Source organism: Homalodisca vitripennis, chromosome 6 (assembly GCF_021130785.1).
Source record: "Homalodisca vitripennis isolate AUS2020 chromosome 6, UT_GWSS_2.1, whole genome shotgun sequence".
Taxonomy (NCBI): Eukaryota; Metazoa; Arthropoda; class Insecta; order Hemiptera; family Cicadellidae; genus Homalodisca; species Homalodisca vitripennis.
This window is the reverse complement of record NC_060212.1, coordinates 21,613,358-21,630,826: the sequence shown is the minus strand read 5'-3', so window position 1 is coordinate 21,630,826 and position 17,469 is coordinate 21,613,358. Positions and strand designations below refer to the sequence as shown.

General features: G+C 34.0%; 1 protein-coding gene across 1 annotated transcript; it reads left to right on the top strand.

Moving 5' to 3' along the window:
• The first annotated feature begins 453 nt into the window (after positions 1-453).
• LOC124365315 (RB1-inducible coiled-coil protein 1-like) lies at positions 454-16,080 on the top strand. Its single transcript, XM_046821287.1, has 6 exons — positions 454-546; positions 2,941-3,161; positions 4,702-4,866; positions 5,639-5,765; positions 7,169-7,379; positions 14,994-16,080. The coding sequence occupies exons 1-6, from the start codon at positions 488-490 to the stop codon at positions 15,222-15,224; spliced, it is 1,014 nt and encodes a 337-aa protein (XP_046677243.1). The 5' UTR covers positions 454-487; the 3' UTR covers positions 15,225-16,080.
• The last annotated feature ends 1,389 nt before the right edge of the window (positions 16,081-17,469 follow it).

Here is a 17,469-nt window from a genome sequence, read left to right as displayed (position 1 = left end):
AGGATACTGTCCTTCTTTGTCACCTTTAGATCTACCGTTTAAAATAATAAACCCGTGATTGTCCAATATGTCCAGTAGCCTTCGGCCTTTAGCATTTATAGTCAAGTCTTTCGAACATCTATTATATTCTATATTTTTCAAATCTAGTAAAATTTCTTCCGATAAATTTTGTTCGATTCCCACTAAGCCAAGAATGTGGCATATATAATGTGTTTTTACAAATGATATATCAGCAGCCCGTTTCGGTAGATGTAAGTATTCAACCGAAAACCAGGGATTAGGCCCTAATATTTTGGGAACTGAAGACTGAGGCAATTTTGCATGTACATATACAGTTCGTGGGTGTACTCTGGGTTAAAAAAACTGGCAATACTCATTCGCTAGCGCTCAACCTAAAGGTTCCATTTGCTTCTGAACAAACCTTTACAACTCATTTATCTGTTCCAGGACGGTGTTTCTCTACCTGGTGTGATAGTGTGCCAGAAGGATGAACGTGTTTGATTCCGATTCGGGGGTCATGATGAAATTTGACAACAGCCTGGACTTGTAAGTAACTTATCTGCATTCCTAAAATCAAGCCATGAATTTGTATTTTTAATTTTGTCACATGAAATTTGTGAAAAGGATTACAGAGAGATAATATAGCATAAACATTTGGGGATTAAGGGAAAGAAAAAGTAAGAAGAGTATTTTTCATCATTTACGTTCTATAATGCACTACCGGTACTGTAGTTTATTTTTAGTATCCTGTATACAATGAAATATAATATCATTGTAACGGTATTAATTGTTTACATCAAATGAAAATAATTTTATACTTCATCACATCAGATATTTTCATAATTAATTTTATTTTGAAAATATAATGAATTCTCTGTAAACTGGTGAACGATTTAATCATGAGAATATCTCTCAAAATGTCTCAAAGTAGGACAATATATTTTAGAACATATAATGTATATTTAACTAAATTCCTTCATTAATGTTGTGACTTATTTACGTAATTTTTCTAATTGAGTATTGGAAACGCTTTTAAAATTTCGCTATTTATATATTAATTAACTTATTTTACCATATACAAAATATATTTATGCAATTTTTCTGTTGCCTTTTGTACTCGTAATTGTCATTTTGGTTAATTAATATTTTGTATTATTTAATTATAATTGTATAGTTGGAAAATAATACTGTAACGTTTTGTTAATTTATGATCTTTGCATTTGAGTTTTATGATTATTATGTATTTATTTGATTTTATGTACCATATGCATTGTCAAGTTCCATTGTAAAACATTTTAAAGTGATTATAACCTGGTAAAAGTATGTGACTAATTATTTCTGTTACCAACAGAAATCCAACCAAAATTACATCTCTTTAAATGTAACAATCAGCAAATTGTTAATTAGCATTTAAAAAACATTAACAAATCAATTAGTGTATTTTAATTGAGTGAAAGCAGTGATTAAAACTCATTACTGTTCCATTAAAGTTTATCGTAGTGGAATAAATCATGTTGGTGGATATTAAAACGTTCATCTGAAAGTATTGTATATTTTACTGTTCTTTTTTCATAAAATATTCCACTTAATCAGTTTTAAAAACTTTGAAGCTCGAGATGACCCTTTTATGAAATTGTTTTACAAACGTTTTAATTAGATTAAAATGCTTCAGCGTTTAAATGACAAACCTTTATTAAACTTAAAGATATATATTTTTCTGTTTAGAAACAAATCACAGACGTACAACTTAAACTGTTAAAACAGATTAGATTTGGGAGTTTATTGAAAACAAAAGATTAGTGATTAACAAAAGATTGGGTTGAGATGTGATCATCGGCGTAATTTGTGTATCATCGGGGAAGAATTCTGATAATCATCACCCACTGACAGTTCTAAATGGGATGACTGACCACCACATGGAAATCAAATTAAAGTTTTTTGTGGAATAAAACTAATGATGTACAGAAAACCAATATCCGACAACTTTTACTTTGTTACAAAATAGATAAAACTTCCAATTGAACACTTTTTAAACACTTAATTTTGTAGTAAAATATAGGCAGGAGAATAATGTTTACTCTTGTTTGAGTTAAAATGTATAACAAATACATTTAATATTGTTTGTAAAATTGTAATATGTTTGTTATATTTAACATTAATCTTCTTCTTTAGCTATTTGACAAGAGATGACAAATGCCAAGCCTTTCAAAAATTAAAGAAAATCAGTAGTTTTTTAGAGTAATTTTATTTGGGAGAGCCGATGGGCAAGCGGTGAAAGATGGGGCAAGCCGTGAAAGATGGGGTAAACGGTGAAAGATAGGGCAATCAGTGAAAGATGGGGTAAGTGGTGAAAGATGGGGTAAGCGGTGAAAGATGGGGTAAGTGGTGAAAGATGGAGTAAGCGGTGAAAGATAGGGCAAGCAGTGAAAGATACCAGACTTAGAATCAGAGTGAGGGATCAGATAGGTTCAGATCCTTACAATTTTAATCAGTACCATTGGCCTTATACTGTACCACTCTTTTTCTCATCCTATTAGACAAGATCCTCACACAGGCCACCGGCCCATGGAGATGAACAGAATAAAGCTTAAAAGGGGGGCATCTCCTTAAAGTAAAGATAAATAAATATTCATTTAAAAATTAAAAAAAAATTAAAATTAAATGGACTAATAGGGAAAAGATATCCAAGATAATTGGGTGGAAAATAGCTGAAGAAGTTAAAATTGTTGTATATTTTTTAATATAAATAACAATATCACATTATTACCAAAAAAATCAATGATCTCAGAATTCGCAGAGTGGTAAATATAAAACTACTTATTGTGAATAGCTTCACATAACGTTTTAATTGACACTGTTTTAACATGTAACCTTGAGAGATTTAAAAATGAATAAAAAATGTGCAGTTGTTTCAATGTGCTCTCTGTTCTATGTCGACAGGGTTTCCGAACTCCAGGAACACATTGAGCAGGTGCTGAAGATTCCTGTTGCGAGTCAAGTTTTGCTCGTTGGTGGGGGGACAGCACTGTCTCCGAGCCAACGAGTGAGTGCTTACTCTGCTGGCAGTGATACCAACCCAATATTTCTGTACAATAAACAGTACTATGTCTATCCCAGCAATACAGCTCCATTTAAACTGACTGTCGTTGACTCTGGCCCAGGTAATTGCTTAATTGTTCTTTTTAGTTATTATTTTGCTTTCAACATTGTTAAAGCTACATATATTGTTTTTTTCCATATTACAGAAAATGAGTCAAAATAATCACATATGTAAAAGACATTGTTAGAGTTTATTATATTTTCAGATATTGATATATTTTTAATGTGTTCTGGTTGCTAGCCAGAATAATGTTTTTATTTAAATTTCAACTGCTTATTATCAATTACAGATATTAAAAAGTTTTGAACTGAAATACTATTTGAGTATTATATTCTATAATACCTACTCTTCAAAAGATTCGCTGTTTTCTGTCTTTAATAAATTAATTGTTTAAACCTGTAAACAGATAATTTCTATAATATTATCTGGTAAGAAGTAAAAAGTTTTGTAAGATCTACAAAAAGTGTGCAAGATTGCTATATAAATACTATAAGTTGAGGAGGATATATCTTGTTGGTGATTTAAAATCCAAAGTAAGAGGGGAATTTTAATGTTGTTGTTAATAAATTTAATAAGTTAAGCACACACTATGAATAAGTGTATTAAATTATTAAAATTAATAATCTATGTGTCATCATAGTACAGTATAGTCTGTTGCAAATATCTGCAGATAATCACAGAACAGTATAGTCTTATGCAATTATCTACAGATAATCTCAGTACAGTACAGTCTCATGAAAATCTCTACAAATAATCATAGTACAGTACAGTTTCATGCAAATGCCTACACATAATCACAGCACAGTACAGTCTCATGCAAATCTCTACAAATAATCACAGTACAGTACAGTCTCGTGCAAATATCTACACATAATCACAGCACAGTACAGTCTCGTGCAAATCTCTACAGCACAGTACAGTCTCATGCAAATCTCTACACACATAATCACAGAACAGTACAGTCTCAAGCAAATCTCGACACATACATAATCACAGTACAGTACAGTCTCAAGCAAATCTCTATACATAATCACAGCACAGTACAGTCTCAAGCAAATCTCTATACATAATCACAGCACAGTACAGTCTCAAGCAAATCTCTATACATAATCACAGCAGAGTACAGTCTCAAGCAAATCTCGACACATAATCACAGCACAATACAGTCTTATGAAAATCTCTACACAAAATCATAGTATAGTATAGTCACATGTGTGGGATTTTATATGTGGATGTAATCTCAGATAAATTAGTAATTAAAATAGTAATCTGATAATAGGAAATGTAACTAAAGATGCCAAGAGTGTTTAGTTACTAATGAATAATAAACCTTGTATGGGTTACCAATGTTCTGATATGTAACTATTAGTACATGTGTATGGGAACTTTACTTTTGTAAATAATGTTACAGAAAAACACATTTTTTTAAACCTAAAGCTTTTTAATTTTACATGTAGTTTTATTTCAAGTAGGCTATAATTTAGATATACAATGCTTTGTCTATACTGTCCGATAGACATAAAATAACTCAACTAAATATTATTCATTAGTTGCTTCATACACTTGCTGAGTAATTGTCTAATTTCCCAACTTTGTTCCAGAATTGATGGACTTGCATGCGGAAATGGATGAAAGCCTGGTCCTGGAGGACACGACAGACAGTATTTTCTTCCGTTCTTATTTGGCCTCCAGCTTCTATGAAATGGCAGAAAAATCTATGCAAGCCTGCAAGCGTCTGATTGATGAGCAACATCTTCAGCACCAGGGTATGTGCCACAGTGGACAAAAATGATGACAATGTTTGTGTTCATTGGTCTGCTACCATTTAAAATCAAAATTACTTGATTATTTGAGAATTAACTGCATTAATGTAATTGTATAATCTCTAGTGAATGTATAATTTTAATGATTTGGAATTAAAGACCATTCACTTAAGCACTAAAAAGACATAGGTGTTAGTATACTCGTATAATACATTCCTAACAACAAATCATAACATTTTAAGCAAACATGTTTGCACATGGCTGTTTTTGGAATGCCATCTTGTCGCACCGCAATCAATATATATATATATATATATATATATATATATATATATATATATATACCTCTATATATTGAAGTGCTGATAGAGATAATCACAATAAATTGAATTTTAATGTCACAGAATGAGCAGTCTACCCTTTATATATAAAAGTTTTTAGAAGGAAACATTTATACAACGAATAACAGATACAATTTTTTTAATTTGAAAACTGGAATCCACAACCCACAACATCCTCTGGTTTAATGCTCCAGTTTAATACGGACCTTAACCACAGTCAGTTTGTAAAATATTTGTTTTTAAAGTAATTAAAGTGAAAGAATTACTTTCTTCAAGTAATAATAATTACAAAACCTCTTGTACCAGCAAAATGATTTTATTTCTCCCCTTTTATATCTTGGAAATGAATCTTGACTGTCAATTTCATAACTACAACAATGAGAATCCTTAAATACAAAATTATGTTTGAAAAAACGTGTGTGATTCTGTTCCAGGCTTTAAGGCTATGATCGACAACATTCAAAATAAAGTATCAACTGCTAACTCCTCTGCCGTGACGTTTCTGAGCATGCTCCAGGAGTTCTTGGAAAACAAGTCACACTATTTACAACTGACAGACAGGTAAGTTTGCTTTCAAAACCAAGAGTTTACTTAATATAATTTATTAATAGTATTTTTTAATGTACAACAGTTCATTCTCTGTGATTACTTAAAGCTTGTTATCCATACTGATATGGACTTACTTTCATAAGGGAAAATGAACTCTTAAGTTATTTAAGTAAAAAAAGAACGTATTGGACAGTGTTAACTCAAACAGTCATTTTTGATTGATCGAACATATAATCCAACATAACTTATTTTACAATCCAGTATAATCTAATGTGGTGTCATGAAACCAATATATATATATATATATATATATATAGTTTTATATATATATAGTTTATATATATATATAGTTTATATATATATATATATAAACTATAAATAAACTAAGTTAGAAGGAGCTCCACCTTTTTAAAAAAAAATCAGATTAAAATTTCCAAATGTACCTGTAAAACTTTGATTTTTATTGTTTCCCATAATAACTTCAGCAATATTAATTTATATAAAGAAGATTAACGTTAAAAAGTACCATACTAAAAAATAGCACCTTATTGAACAATAAATAGCTAACAATCACTCTAAAGGTTAAGTTTAGATCCAATTGAGAATCAGAACCAAAGAACCAGAACTAGGACTAACAATTGAATTGACCAGTCACTACAAAATTAAAAATATCAAATGAGGATGATTATTCTTTCAAATCCAACATGAGAAAATATACTTAAAAACCAAGAGCAGAAAATATGATAATTTGATAGCTGATAAAATAGGCATTTATTAATGTTAAATTAGTGACAAATTATCAATACATAAATAACTTTTCGTTATTTGATTCTCCCCTTATTTGGACAGCTTTGCATTGGGGAGTTGCAGTCATTTGTATCATCTCTGCACAAAGATGATGCAAACGTAGTAAACCTTATTTTGGCACAAGTTAGTTAACCTAGTTTTTTTATAGTATACTAAGAACTTAGTTGATTTTTAAATATAAATGACTCAGCTAAATCAATGAAACACTACAAACAACACAGCTAATTTCATTAAAAAAAGAAGAGGTAGATCTTCCCTTCACACTTATTTTGCCTAACTCTATGGGCCACTAGCCTGGTGAGGGTCCTATCAAATGGAAAAAGGGGGAAAGTCAATACAATACAAAATTGGCAATACTGATAAAAAGTAGTGCAGTCACAGATAAGATTTGAACCCAATTCAGAACTCAGCAACTTACAACTTGAAAATAGGTTATGAAAATTAAGTTTATCCTATGTGTTTATCAAATAAACCAGTAAATAAATTTTACGTATTTTTGTACTTCAGGCCTGAATGTAACTTTCAGGGAATATTTGATTTCAAACTCTGGTTACTGGGAAATTCTATAATACTTAATACCTGATCTGTTCTGTATTTGTTGCTGACAGTTTACAAGACGTGGCAGCTACGTTGGCCACCATCCCTCTGCTGCCGAGCTTAGTGGAGCAAGTACCTCAGGACCCTATGACCTCCATCGCCAGCTGCAAGGACATTGAGGGGCAGCGGGACAACATGTCACTACTTGACTGGCTGCAGCCGTATATTTCCAGTGACAGCGTCCACCAACTCTCGCAGACCTGCACCAAGGGGTTGCAACAGGTGCGAGCTATTCTACAGTGTAACCTTTTAGGCCTTAAAGGATTTAATTGGAGTTGGAGACTGAGCTCTTTAGACAATGAGAGACCCAAAACTATATGGGGATGTCATGGTAGGGGTCTCCACCTCACCTGGAGAGAGAAGGCACCACCTTAGTATATAACCAGAATTTGTCATCTTGACTCTGAAAAGTATACCCCAACCATACATAAGAATTGGTGTCAGAAGTAAAAGCTTGACCAGAGAATCATTTAAAAAATAAAAAACTTAAAATTTAAAAAGTAGAGTAAATGTATCATGTTGAAGTTAAGTGTTATCCATTCATGTAATGATTTTATATATTTTAGAAATGGATTGTATTTTTACTATTTATTAGAATTATTAGAGGGATCTATGCAAAGGTATTGTTGTTTTCATATTGTAAAGTAGGTGAGGGTGCTTATGATATCTGATTGGAGAAGGCACTGAACTCCGTTAGTCAATTTAATTTGTTTCTCACAAAGTTTTACCAGTTATCTGGTTAAGTGTATTTTTGATCAAATTTTTCAGAACCGTCAAAATGCATTGCGTTTTGTAGATATCAGGGAAAAGTTTGAGCAATTTTGGTTTACAAAGTTTAATCAAATTGTAATTCGGAGTATTTTGAACAAGTTTTTGAGGTGAGATTGAGGGAAAGGTTGTTGTTGCATGAAATTCAAAATTTGTACTTGGCTTGGGGAGATAATGAAGATACGTGGGAACCGTTTCGTGATTGTTTTATTGAGTTGGTTATAAATATCGAGGAAAATAGGATGTGGTACTTTTTTCATGGTTTTTTTCAAGTAACTTTTTCATTGGTCGTGGATGGCATATAAGGAACCGAATAAGTGCCTATATTAAGCCTGTTCTAGTTAATAGAAACAAAAAATCTATTTAGGCTTCATAATTTTGCAAAAAAAAAAAAAATGTTTTTCCATGTAACTCAAGGCTACCTAAAAAATTAATTTACATTAAAAATTAAGCAGTCATACACTTGATGGGGTACACAATAGTTTAAGGTTAAGCGTAGGATCACATTTAACAAACCACCTATCGGGCACACAATGCGCTTTGCGAAAGACCGGTGTGTACCCGATTGGGTACATGACGGTACTTGTGAAAGATCACATGTACCCGATTGGGTACACGTTGTCGTGAACGTGTTAAACAGTTCGTGGAGAGAATAAGGCACCTCTGGGATCATTGACAATTCATCATAAGGAAGCAGAGTAGTAACAAAAAGTAGTAAATGAGGAATCTGAGCGCCATATGCTGGTCCCATTTTTACACGGATAATTAGGTAAGCCTGGTGAGACAACTAGGCTTAGATTTCCTAAAAACTGGGAAGAGCCTATGAAGATAGCAACCATGGTAGAAGCGGAAGAGATGAGTACAGGGCCCGATTAACCAGTAGGCTAAGTAGGCTGCAGCCTAGGGCGCGAGACCGGTGACGATTTTAGGGGGGCGCTTCGGAGTTCAAGATGAAGTGCTTTTTATATGTAGTAAAATAAAATGGTATGGTCTAAAACTTCACTATACATTTTTGTACATTATTTACACACATCCACCTAGACCTTAGATTTACTCCATTTACTTAAAAATAACTATTAAGTAGAAAAAGAAATTAATTAATAGCGATTAGTGACAACGCATAGTAATTATCGTAACGGTAGGGAAACTAAAAGGGAACTTTTGCTTCGCGCGAGGGGCGCCGCGGCCGCCCGCCGCCCTTCGCCGTTTGCAACACTCTCTGACAGATAGAGACAGAGTGTAGCTGCAGCTGCAGTCAGTCGTCTCCTCGTCTGCACTGTTTGTTTTTAGGCCTATGGCCTATGAATTATTTTGGACTTTCGTTGTGATTAATGGTGTCATTGCTCGTTATTATAAACACTGACATTTATTCGTAAGTCGAGTTAGAGTGTTTGATACTGAAATATTAGAAGAAGCAGTGGTTTGCTTGTTTTACATATGTAGGCTACATTATGAGTAAAAAAACCAAGTGGTTCCGAATACCGTAAACGGGCCCGGGAGCGTAACGAACGGGAAAGTGCTCTTCTAAATAAAATTCATAGACTAGACGATTTTTTCAATAAACCCGAAACTCCCAGTTGTTCTGCTGAGACATTGCCGGTCGTCACGGGAACTGAACGAAACGTTGTGAGTGAGGACAGCGGTGTTATAGTGGGAAGTGGAAGTGATTCAGCAGCCTGCCAGTGCCACTGCTACCGATGTCTCAGACACCACAACGGAAATTGCACCTGTACACGTCCCTTCACCACCATCAACCGAGCAAATAGCAGATTTGGGACATCAGTTGCAAGATTGTGTACCAGCAAATAAAGAGGTAACCGATTCAAAAAATCTTGATGATCCCGCTTTATGGCTGGTAAATGAGGCATTGCGTGAATACTTTGCAGTGCACAGCATCAATCAAAATGACAGTGGGGATTTTTCCCAATCAAAGCGACAGTATTCTGACCAAAACCGTTATTTGAACAAAGCTTGTTTTTTTTCAAAAAACTTGTAAATGGAGAGATTGTAAAAAGAACTCATTTAGTTTATTCCAAATCAACTGGCTATGTATACTGTGCTCCTTGTAAGCTCTATGGGGGGAACGACTGCCTTAGCTACATGCGGCTTTAATGATTGGAAAAATTCACACAAAATTCAAGAACATGATAATAGTCTAGAGCACAGAGAATGTGTGAACAAATATTTGACCCGGATGAATGCACCTCAGAGAATTGATGCAAAACTACTTGAGCAGCATCAAGTAGAAGTGAAGTATTGGAGAGATGTATTGTCAAGAGTTGTTGAGGTAGTTAAGTATTTAACTTCTCGAGGGCTTCCGTTTTATGGTGAAAATGAAATTTTGGGGTCAACCAGTAATGGTAATTTCCTTGGCTGTATCGAGCTTTTGTGCAAGTTTGATCCTTTCATGGCTGACCATGTTGCTCGTTTCGGAAATAAAGGTAAAGGAGTGCCCTCATACTTATCTTCCACGATCGTTAAACGAGTTTATTACTCTGTTAGCTGACAATGTTAAATCCAAAATCGCGTCAGATATCAAGAATTCTAAGTATTTTTCGATTATTGTCGACTCTACTCCAGATGTTTCCAATGTGGATCAATTGACTTTTGTCATTCGTTTTGTAGCACCTGACGGGTCACCTAATGAGCGGTTCATAACGTTTCATCCCAAATTGTGGCCATAAAGGGGAAGATATGGAGAAGGCTGTGATAAATACTCTTGAAAGTTTGAACTTAAATATCAGTGACTGTAGAGGTCAGAGTTACGACAATGCAAGTAACATGTCTGGGTGTTACAAGGGGCTTCAAAATCGAATCAAAGAGCAAAATCCTCTTGCTCACTACGTTCCTTGCGCAGCTCATTCGTTACAGCTAGTAGGTTTCGACCGCTGCAGAAAGTAAGTAGTAGTTCTGTTGAATATTTGCCCTGGCACAGCAAATGTACAACTTTTTCCATTCATCTACACACAGATGGGAAATTCCTCTTGTCGCAATATGACAAGAATGTTGACAGTCAAGACCCTTTCGAAAACTCGCTGGAGTGCAAGAGCAGATGCCAGTAAAGCCATGCACAAGTCATATAAACAAATAATCGCAGCGTTACAAGACATCACTTCAAACGAAGAAAATAAAAAAGACGTACGACTTGAAGCCAAACAACTGATAGAGAAGCTCCAGTCTTTGGAAATGACCATGATGATTTGTTTTTTGGAATAAAGTACTCATGAAGTTTTCATGACATCAGTGTACGACTTCAATCTGAAGATGGAGACTTAGATCAGACAGCACTTTCGTACGAGCTCCTAGAGTCTTTTCTAAGTTCATTAAGAAATGAGGAACAATTTTCTAACTTTGAAAGTGAGGCAAAGCTTATGTGCAATTCTCAAGAGTACAAACAAGACAATACAAGGAAAAAGAAACCAAAAATCCCTTTTGGAGAAAGCAAAGAGGGGCACACTGAGTTTGATGGGCGGAAATCATTCCTGATAAATTGTTACTACAAAGCAATTGATACACTCCTAGGGCAACTAACAAGGAGAAAATCAATTTATGTCACACTACGAGACTCCTTCAACTTTTTATGGAATTTGAATAAAATTGAGAGTTCAATCTTGAAGGAAAAGGCAACAAAGCTAATGAATGAATATTCAACAGACCTAGATGATTCATTTCCAGATGAGTGTTTGTATCTTCAAAAATTTTTTAAAAGATGATAATACATTCTATGAAGAGGAAAAAAATGTACTGTCAGACAGAATGGAGGAAAAGAAGAAAGTCAAACCGACCGGGACTAAAGCCTACAGGCTATTGAAACATGTAAAAGTTAATTTACAGTTAAAACGCTAATTAAACAGGCTATACGTAGCTACTAAGCTTTCTTATTTAAAATGGACAACAATAAAATCTCCATTATTATGGCAGCATTTATACTGAAGTAAGAGATAAAAATTCACATAATTTTAACAGCCTTAAAAATTACAGTATGCATTTTAATTTATTTTGAAAAAAATAAGCCTACAGATTTTTTGAAAGTAACATTACAAAGTGCTGAACTTTGAATTTTGTGACTATTTAATGATAGTAATCTACAAAAAATGTATAAGAATTAAAAACTCATGTAAGGTTTGGCTGTAGCTAGGACACATTGTTGTATGTCCTACAAAACCAGTGGTAAATAAGAACCCTTGATTCTCTAGAATGTTACCTACAAGTCTACAACAATAGACCATATTCCATTTTAAAGATACAAATAAATGCTCAGCAGTAAGCATCCTTTCCCTTTGCAAGTTTGCACTTTCTATAATTTTGCTGTTTTTGTTCGTTTGTTTGTGTGTTTTTTAGGAAATGACAGCAAACAGCATAGTTCTTTTTTAACCGTTGAAATTTGAACATAATTACATAGCAGTTTATACATACATGTATCATTAGACCTTTGAACAATAATTAAAGTTTATAGTTAGTTGCTGAATGTTGTTCTTTTCCTAAAGTTTAATACTCTAAATGGTCTCTCTCTGTAATGGTCTTTAAATTTAAGTAAGTTGAAATTTTTATTACAAAAATATAATATGGCCGCTATACAGCAGAACACTTTTTATTATTGAAAAATTGACAGAGGGAAGCCGGCCGGAAACCGTTGGGGGGGGGGGCGGGCGCGAAGTACAAGATAGCCTACGGGCGCCAAAAACCTTAATCGGGCCCTGGATGAGTAAGTCGGTAGTAGATGGTGATGGTGTTTGCAATCCAGTGCTGGAACTGTAATAAGCCAGGTCACATAAAGTCGGAATGTAGATGGGCTATTAGGAATAATTCTGTGCTGAGGTAAGAAGAGCGCATGTTGGCCAAAGTATAGGAAATGGAAGGCCTCAGGGGTCTGGTAGAGGTTGTGGAAATAAACTGTCACAAAATACATATAGAAGTCATGGCTAGAGGTTAAGGGAGGTCTAAGCGGAACTAGTAAATAGAGGGTGTGGTCTAGTGGCCGCAACACAATTGAAAAGAGGTAACAAGCAGAATCTGATGTATCCAAAGTGCAATGCTACACCTGATTCATTTCGATCAGCTCAAGTTGAGTGTTATAATTGTAAACGCATGGGGCTTTATGTGAATGATTGTAGAATACAGAACAAAATTCTGGAGTGTTAAACTCCATAGGTCCATCAGTTTAAGCCACCCTGCTGAGGGACACGAGGCAATATAAAAATCTGACATAACCATCATCCGGGATATCGCTTGCCACTAATATACTGTTGTGGTAAACCGAGTCCGTTCTAATATGCATGAATCAAAATTATTACCAGAAACAATAAATAATGGCCAAAGGAGGTCTCTGAAGGAATGAGCTCTAGACAATGAGAGTCCCAGAACTACATGGGGTGTAACTCAGTAGGGCAGTCTCCACCTCCTCTGAAGAGGGAAGGCACCACCTTAGTATATAACCAAAATTTATTCAAAATTCTGAGTCCATTTTCAGTTTAGCTCCTAGTTCATTGAGGTGTCTTAGTCTTGGCTCTGTACTGTTGCTTTCTTGTGCTTTGTCAAGTTATTGTTTAAGTTTTGTAGTTTCAAAGTTAGGGTCTTGGTCAAGATGCTGTTAAGTCTAGTGATGTTGACGTTGCTACCCCTCAGCTCTAATATCTGCCCAGTAGTCCCTTAGTTTTTATCATTTGTGCCATTAATTATAATTCAGTAATTTCCAAATGTAATCAGTTTTTGTTTTATTTCCTAATGAATAATGATTCACTCAAGCATATTGGTTTAGCCCATAGTTGTCATCCTGACTCTAGAAAGAATACCCCAATAGTACATGGTTATAATAGAATATGATGAAAGTAAAATTACTTAACAGATTCTTTACTGATTTAGAAAACTAAAAGCTCATTGTTTGATTGCTCAGTAAAGATGTACAACTTGTCTTTCAATGTCCAAAGCCTTACTCTATATAACGTTTTAAAAGTTTCTCTGAAGCCAGTCTTTCAAATCCATTTATGATCATTGCCTAGTCCGGTGTTCTGTGAAGATATGGAATAATTTATATGTTAAATCCTTTACACAATTTCATCATTTTAATTTTTCAGCTTGTTATTTTGTGGTTTTTCCTCACTTGATTTTACATTCCCCTCTTTTTGCTAGTGCACCTAACCACACCAGTTCACTTTTTAACAACACAGTCCAAACCCTCTTACACCTAGTGTAATTCTGGGTTGTTAGAATGTGATATGAGAGAGACATTTACAACTTAACCAAACAATGATTTATTTATTTAAACCCAAGGCAATGGCCATTTTAACATTGAAATATTTCTATTAACTTAATTCCGCCAGTTGTTGTAGATATTTCATAAATGTATGTTACACCTTCGTTTAGAGAGAAGTCCTTATGTTGTGGGTGATGACGGTTATTGTGAGTGGTGTGTGGAGTTTTGAGCGGGCTGTACTTCGTTGAGCCACTAGAGGCGTAGGCTATTTGTGGGAAATGGTGGACTGTGACGTCCTTCCTCTACCATACTTTACACTGGTGGGTGTGGTCTATACCATAAGACTAATAGACTAGCAGTGTGAATCTTTATTGTTAATTTAGTGTAATCCAGGTTTAATATAATTGTGCACGTGATGAGACAGTTAAAATACCTCTTAACCTGGATTACACCATATTTTGTAGTCCCGGTGTAGCAGATGACTAAATCATGAAGAGTTTTTGTTTTGAGCTTCTTTGTTACCAAATTTTGTTATCTCTTCCAACAAACATGGATCCAGATACCAGGAATTAAGCCTGTGGCAGCCAAACTTAGCATTCACATTGAATCAACCTTCCCACCATAGCTACATTATGTGTAGACCATCAGTAGCTATTCAAAAATTAATCAGACCTTGTAATATATCAAGAATAAAAAAACTAAAATAAAACTTTGCATACATAGTTTGTGAATACATTGTAGAACTTAAGTAGTGTATTGCTGTCGTTATAATGAAAAATTTTTTTTAGCAGTTCTGTAAAATGTCTGCGATTTTAATCCTATGAAGGTGGTAACTGCAGAGTTTTGTAGTCCTAGTAATGTTTCTGTTATTGCAGTACAATGAAGAGATGGTGTCCAACATACAAACCCTGCTCACAAATTTGGAGACCAACTTTGGAAACAAAGCTATGAGATCAATCGGAGGTATTTCAGCGAGATTCTCTGGCCTAGAGAAACTGTTAAATGACGTCGATCAGATTGTGCAAGAACAGGAGGACTTGACAGATGTGAGTTCGTGTCGAAGTAATGTAGACTGGAAATTTGAAAATAAACAAAGTAGCAAATAAAAATAAATATTGTGAAATTATGAGAATCTACTTTTATTAGAATAAGCAGTACCATATTTGTACATGAATATTAACATAGAGGAGTTAAAAAAGGGTAAGGATATGATTAAATGGATGGCAATTAAAAGTTTCTACGACAATAATATCAATGCTACTTCATATAGCTTTTCTCTAGCCGTATTTTTAATGTTTTTAACCATAACTCTGAGATGATTTATGTTACGTCAGTTTAAGTTTGCATGCTTATATGTTGTATTAGGATGTAGGCATTTTACAATGTTTACAGCACAATTTTAAATTATTAAGACACATAACAGATAGCTTGTAAAAAGACTATAAGTTTATAAAGGTGTTATAAACAGACGTTTTTGAAAAAAAAGCAATACAATTTGAATGTGCCGCTGTGTTTACAGGCTGTCTATCACTACTCACCATCGCCCATCACTGATGATGATAGTTCTACACAGGTGAACCTCTGGGACAGCCATCACTTGATTATGATGCAGACAAATAACAAGAAAATCAGGGACATCAAGCGGAACATAGGACGTGCAAAGGAGGAGCTTATCCAGTGTATATATGGTCGCTGGAAGTGAGTATTGCTAACTTTGAATAGTGTGAAGCAAGCGTTTAACACGCAAAAGCCTGCTGTGGGTAGTCTGTATTGTTCAGGATTTCAATATTTTTACCCATGAATGATAACAAAATGGTATCTTCAGTGACTTTGACATCTGTTGATCCCCTGCTTGCTTTGTTTAACAGTGTTTTTGTTTGTTGCTCATGATAATACTCGCACAGTTGTCTGGCTTAGTTTCATCTAAACTGTTCTGTTGGTAGTTATACTTTACATTTTCGTAAACAAATTAAAACAGAAAAATTTATATATATATATATATATATGTATATATATATATATATATATATATATATAATATACACAATCTTTCAGACAGTTGTATATTTAAATATGATAGATGATGCACCTTCAGTAATCGCATCATCGCCATAAATTCCACAGAGTTAGCAACAAAAATCTCATTACCGACTGCACTTTACAATATCACAGGGTTTTCAGTTGCATCACACACTTTAAACAGCTGTTGTATAACAAAAAGTAGTGACAGTAACCTCTCATTAGCACGGTTGTGAAGCCACTAATGGAGACAAAGCGCTGACATAAAAATGGTTGTGGTAGTCCCGCCCCTAGTGGCTACAGAGTGAAACGTAATCTACATTCTGGATAGCCCTTGTATATTGAAGAATTATGTTTCTAAATTACGGATGAATCAAACATAATCATCTCCATGCTTGTATGAGGTGTACACATTGTTAGTAACTGATTCAGTGGAATACAAATCAGATTATAATGAGATTGTATACAATTCAATATAAGAAACCAGTATTTATAGGGTTTTTAGGGATAAAGATTTTGTTTCATTACTGTGTACTATCCTATCCTGATTTCTTTGATGGTGTTACTAGGTGGGTACATCAAATTGAGTGCCAGACATCAGAATTGTCAGAACACGTTGAGAAGATTTCCTCCGAGTTCAAGAAATTTAAGGAAAAGCTGAGGCTGCTCCAGCAGATCCACAGTATCCCACATCTCTATTTGACAGCTGTGGCTGAGGTGGTACGCAGGAGGACCTTCTCTCATGCATTTCTTATGGTATGTCTATCCATCTACTTCTCTGTTTTTAGATTTTTTTATTATAATTTACTATGGACAAAATCTGGTATTGTAGGAATGTACATAATTGTTAAGAGTTAATTTTCAAAAGTTTAGTTAGACTTATCATAGATAATCAAAGATTTACTGATAAAAATTGTAAAAATTGAAGTTTCTTGAAAATAAGTTTACAATGTTCTAAATAAGAGAAAATGTTATCATGTACAATATTTTTTTAAATTTGAATAAATATTGTTAAAAATAATATTTAAAACTGTTTGTTTATAACTAGCTAGTATATATTTGTTCAGTTATTGACTGTAAGTAAAATTTATCAAAGACTTTTGTAACAGTTTGTTGAATGTACGTTCTTTAAGGAAATTATAATAAAGACTTTTAAATTTAAATACTTTGTAGAGTCTTTAATTTTCAAAACAGTGTGAACAATTCATTATTTTATTCATATTAGCATTATCTAATAAGTATATTTATACTTGAAAATTAGAATTAGAGTTAAAAAATTAAAAGTAACAATTTCCTTTATTCCAGAGGGCAAATGAAATCACGAGGCAACAG

Coding starts and splice junctions, on each gene's coding strand:
- LOC124365315 (XM_046821287.1), top strand. CDS start 488: ATGAACGTGTTTGATTCCGATTCGGGGGTCATGATGAAATTTGACAAC. Junction 3,162..4,701: donor TGTCGTTGACTCTGGCCCAG/GTAATTGCTTAA, acceptor ACTTTGTTCCAG/AATTGATGGACTTGCATGCG. Junction 7,380..14,993: donor GCACCAAGGGGTTGCAACAG/GTGCGAGCTATT, acceptor CTGTTATTGCAG/TACAATGAAGAGATGGTGTC.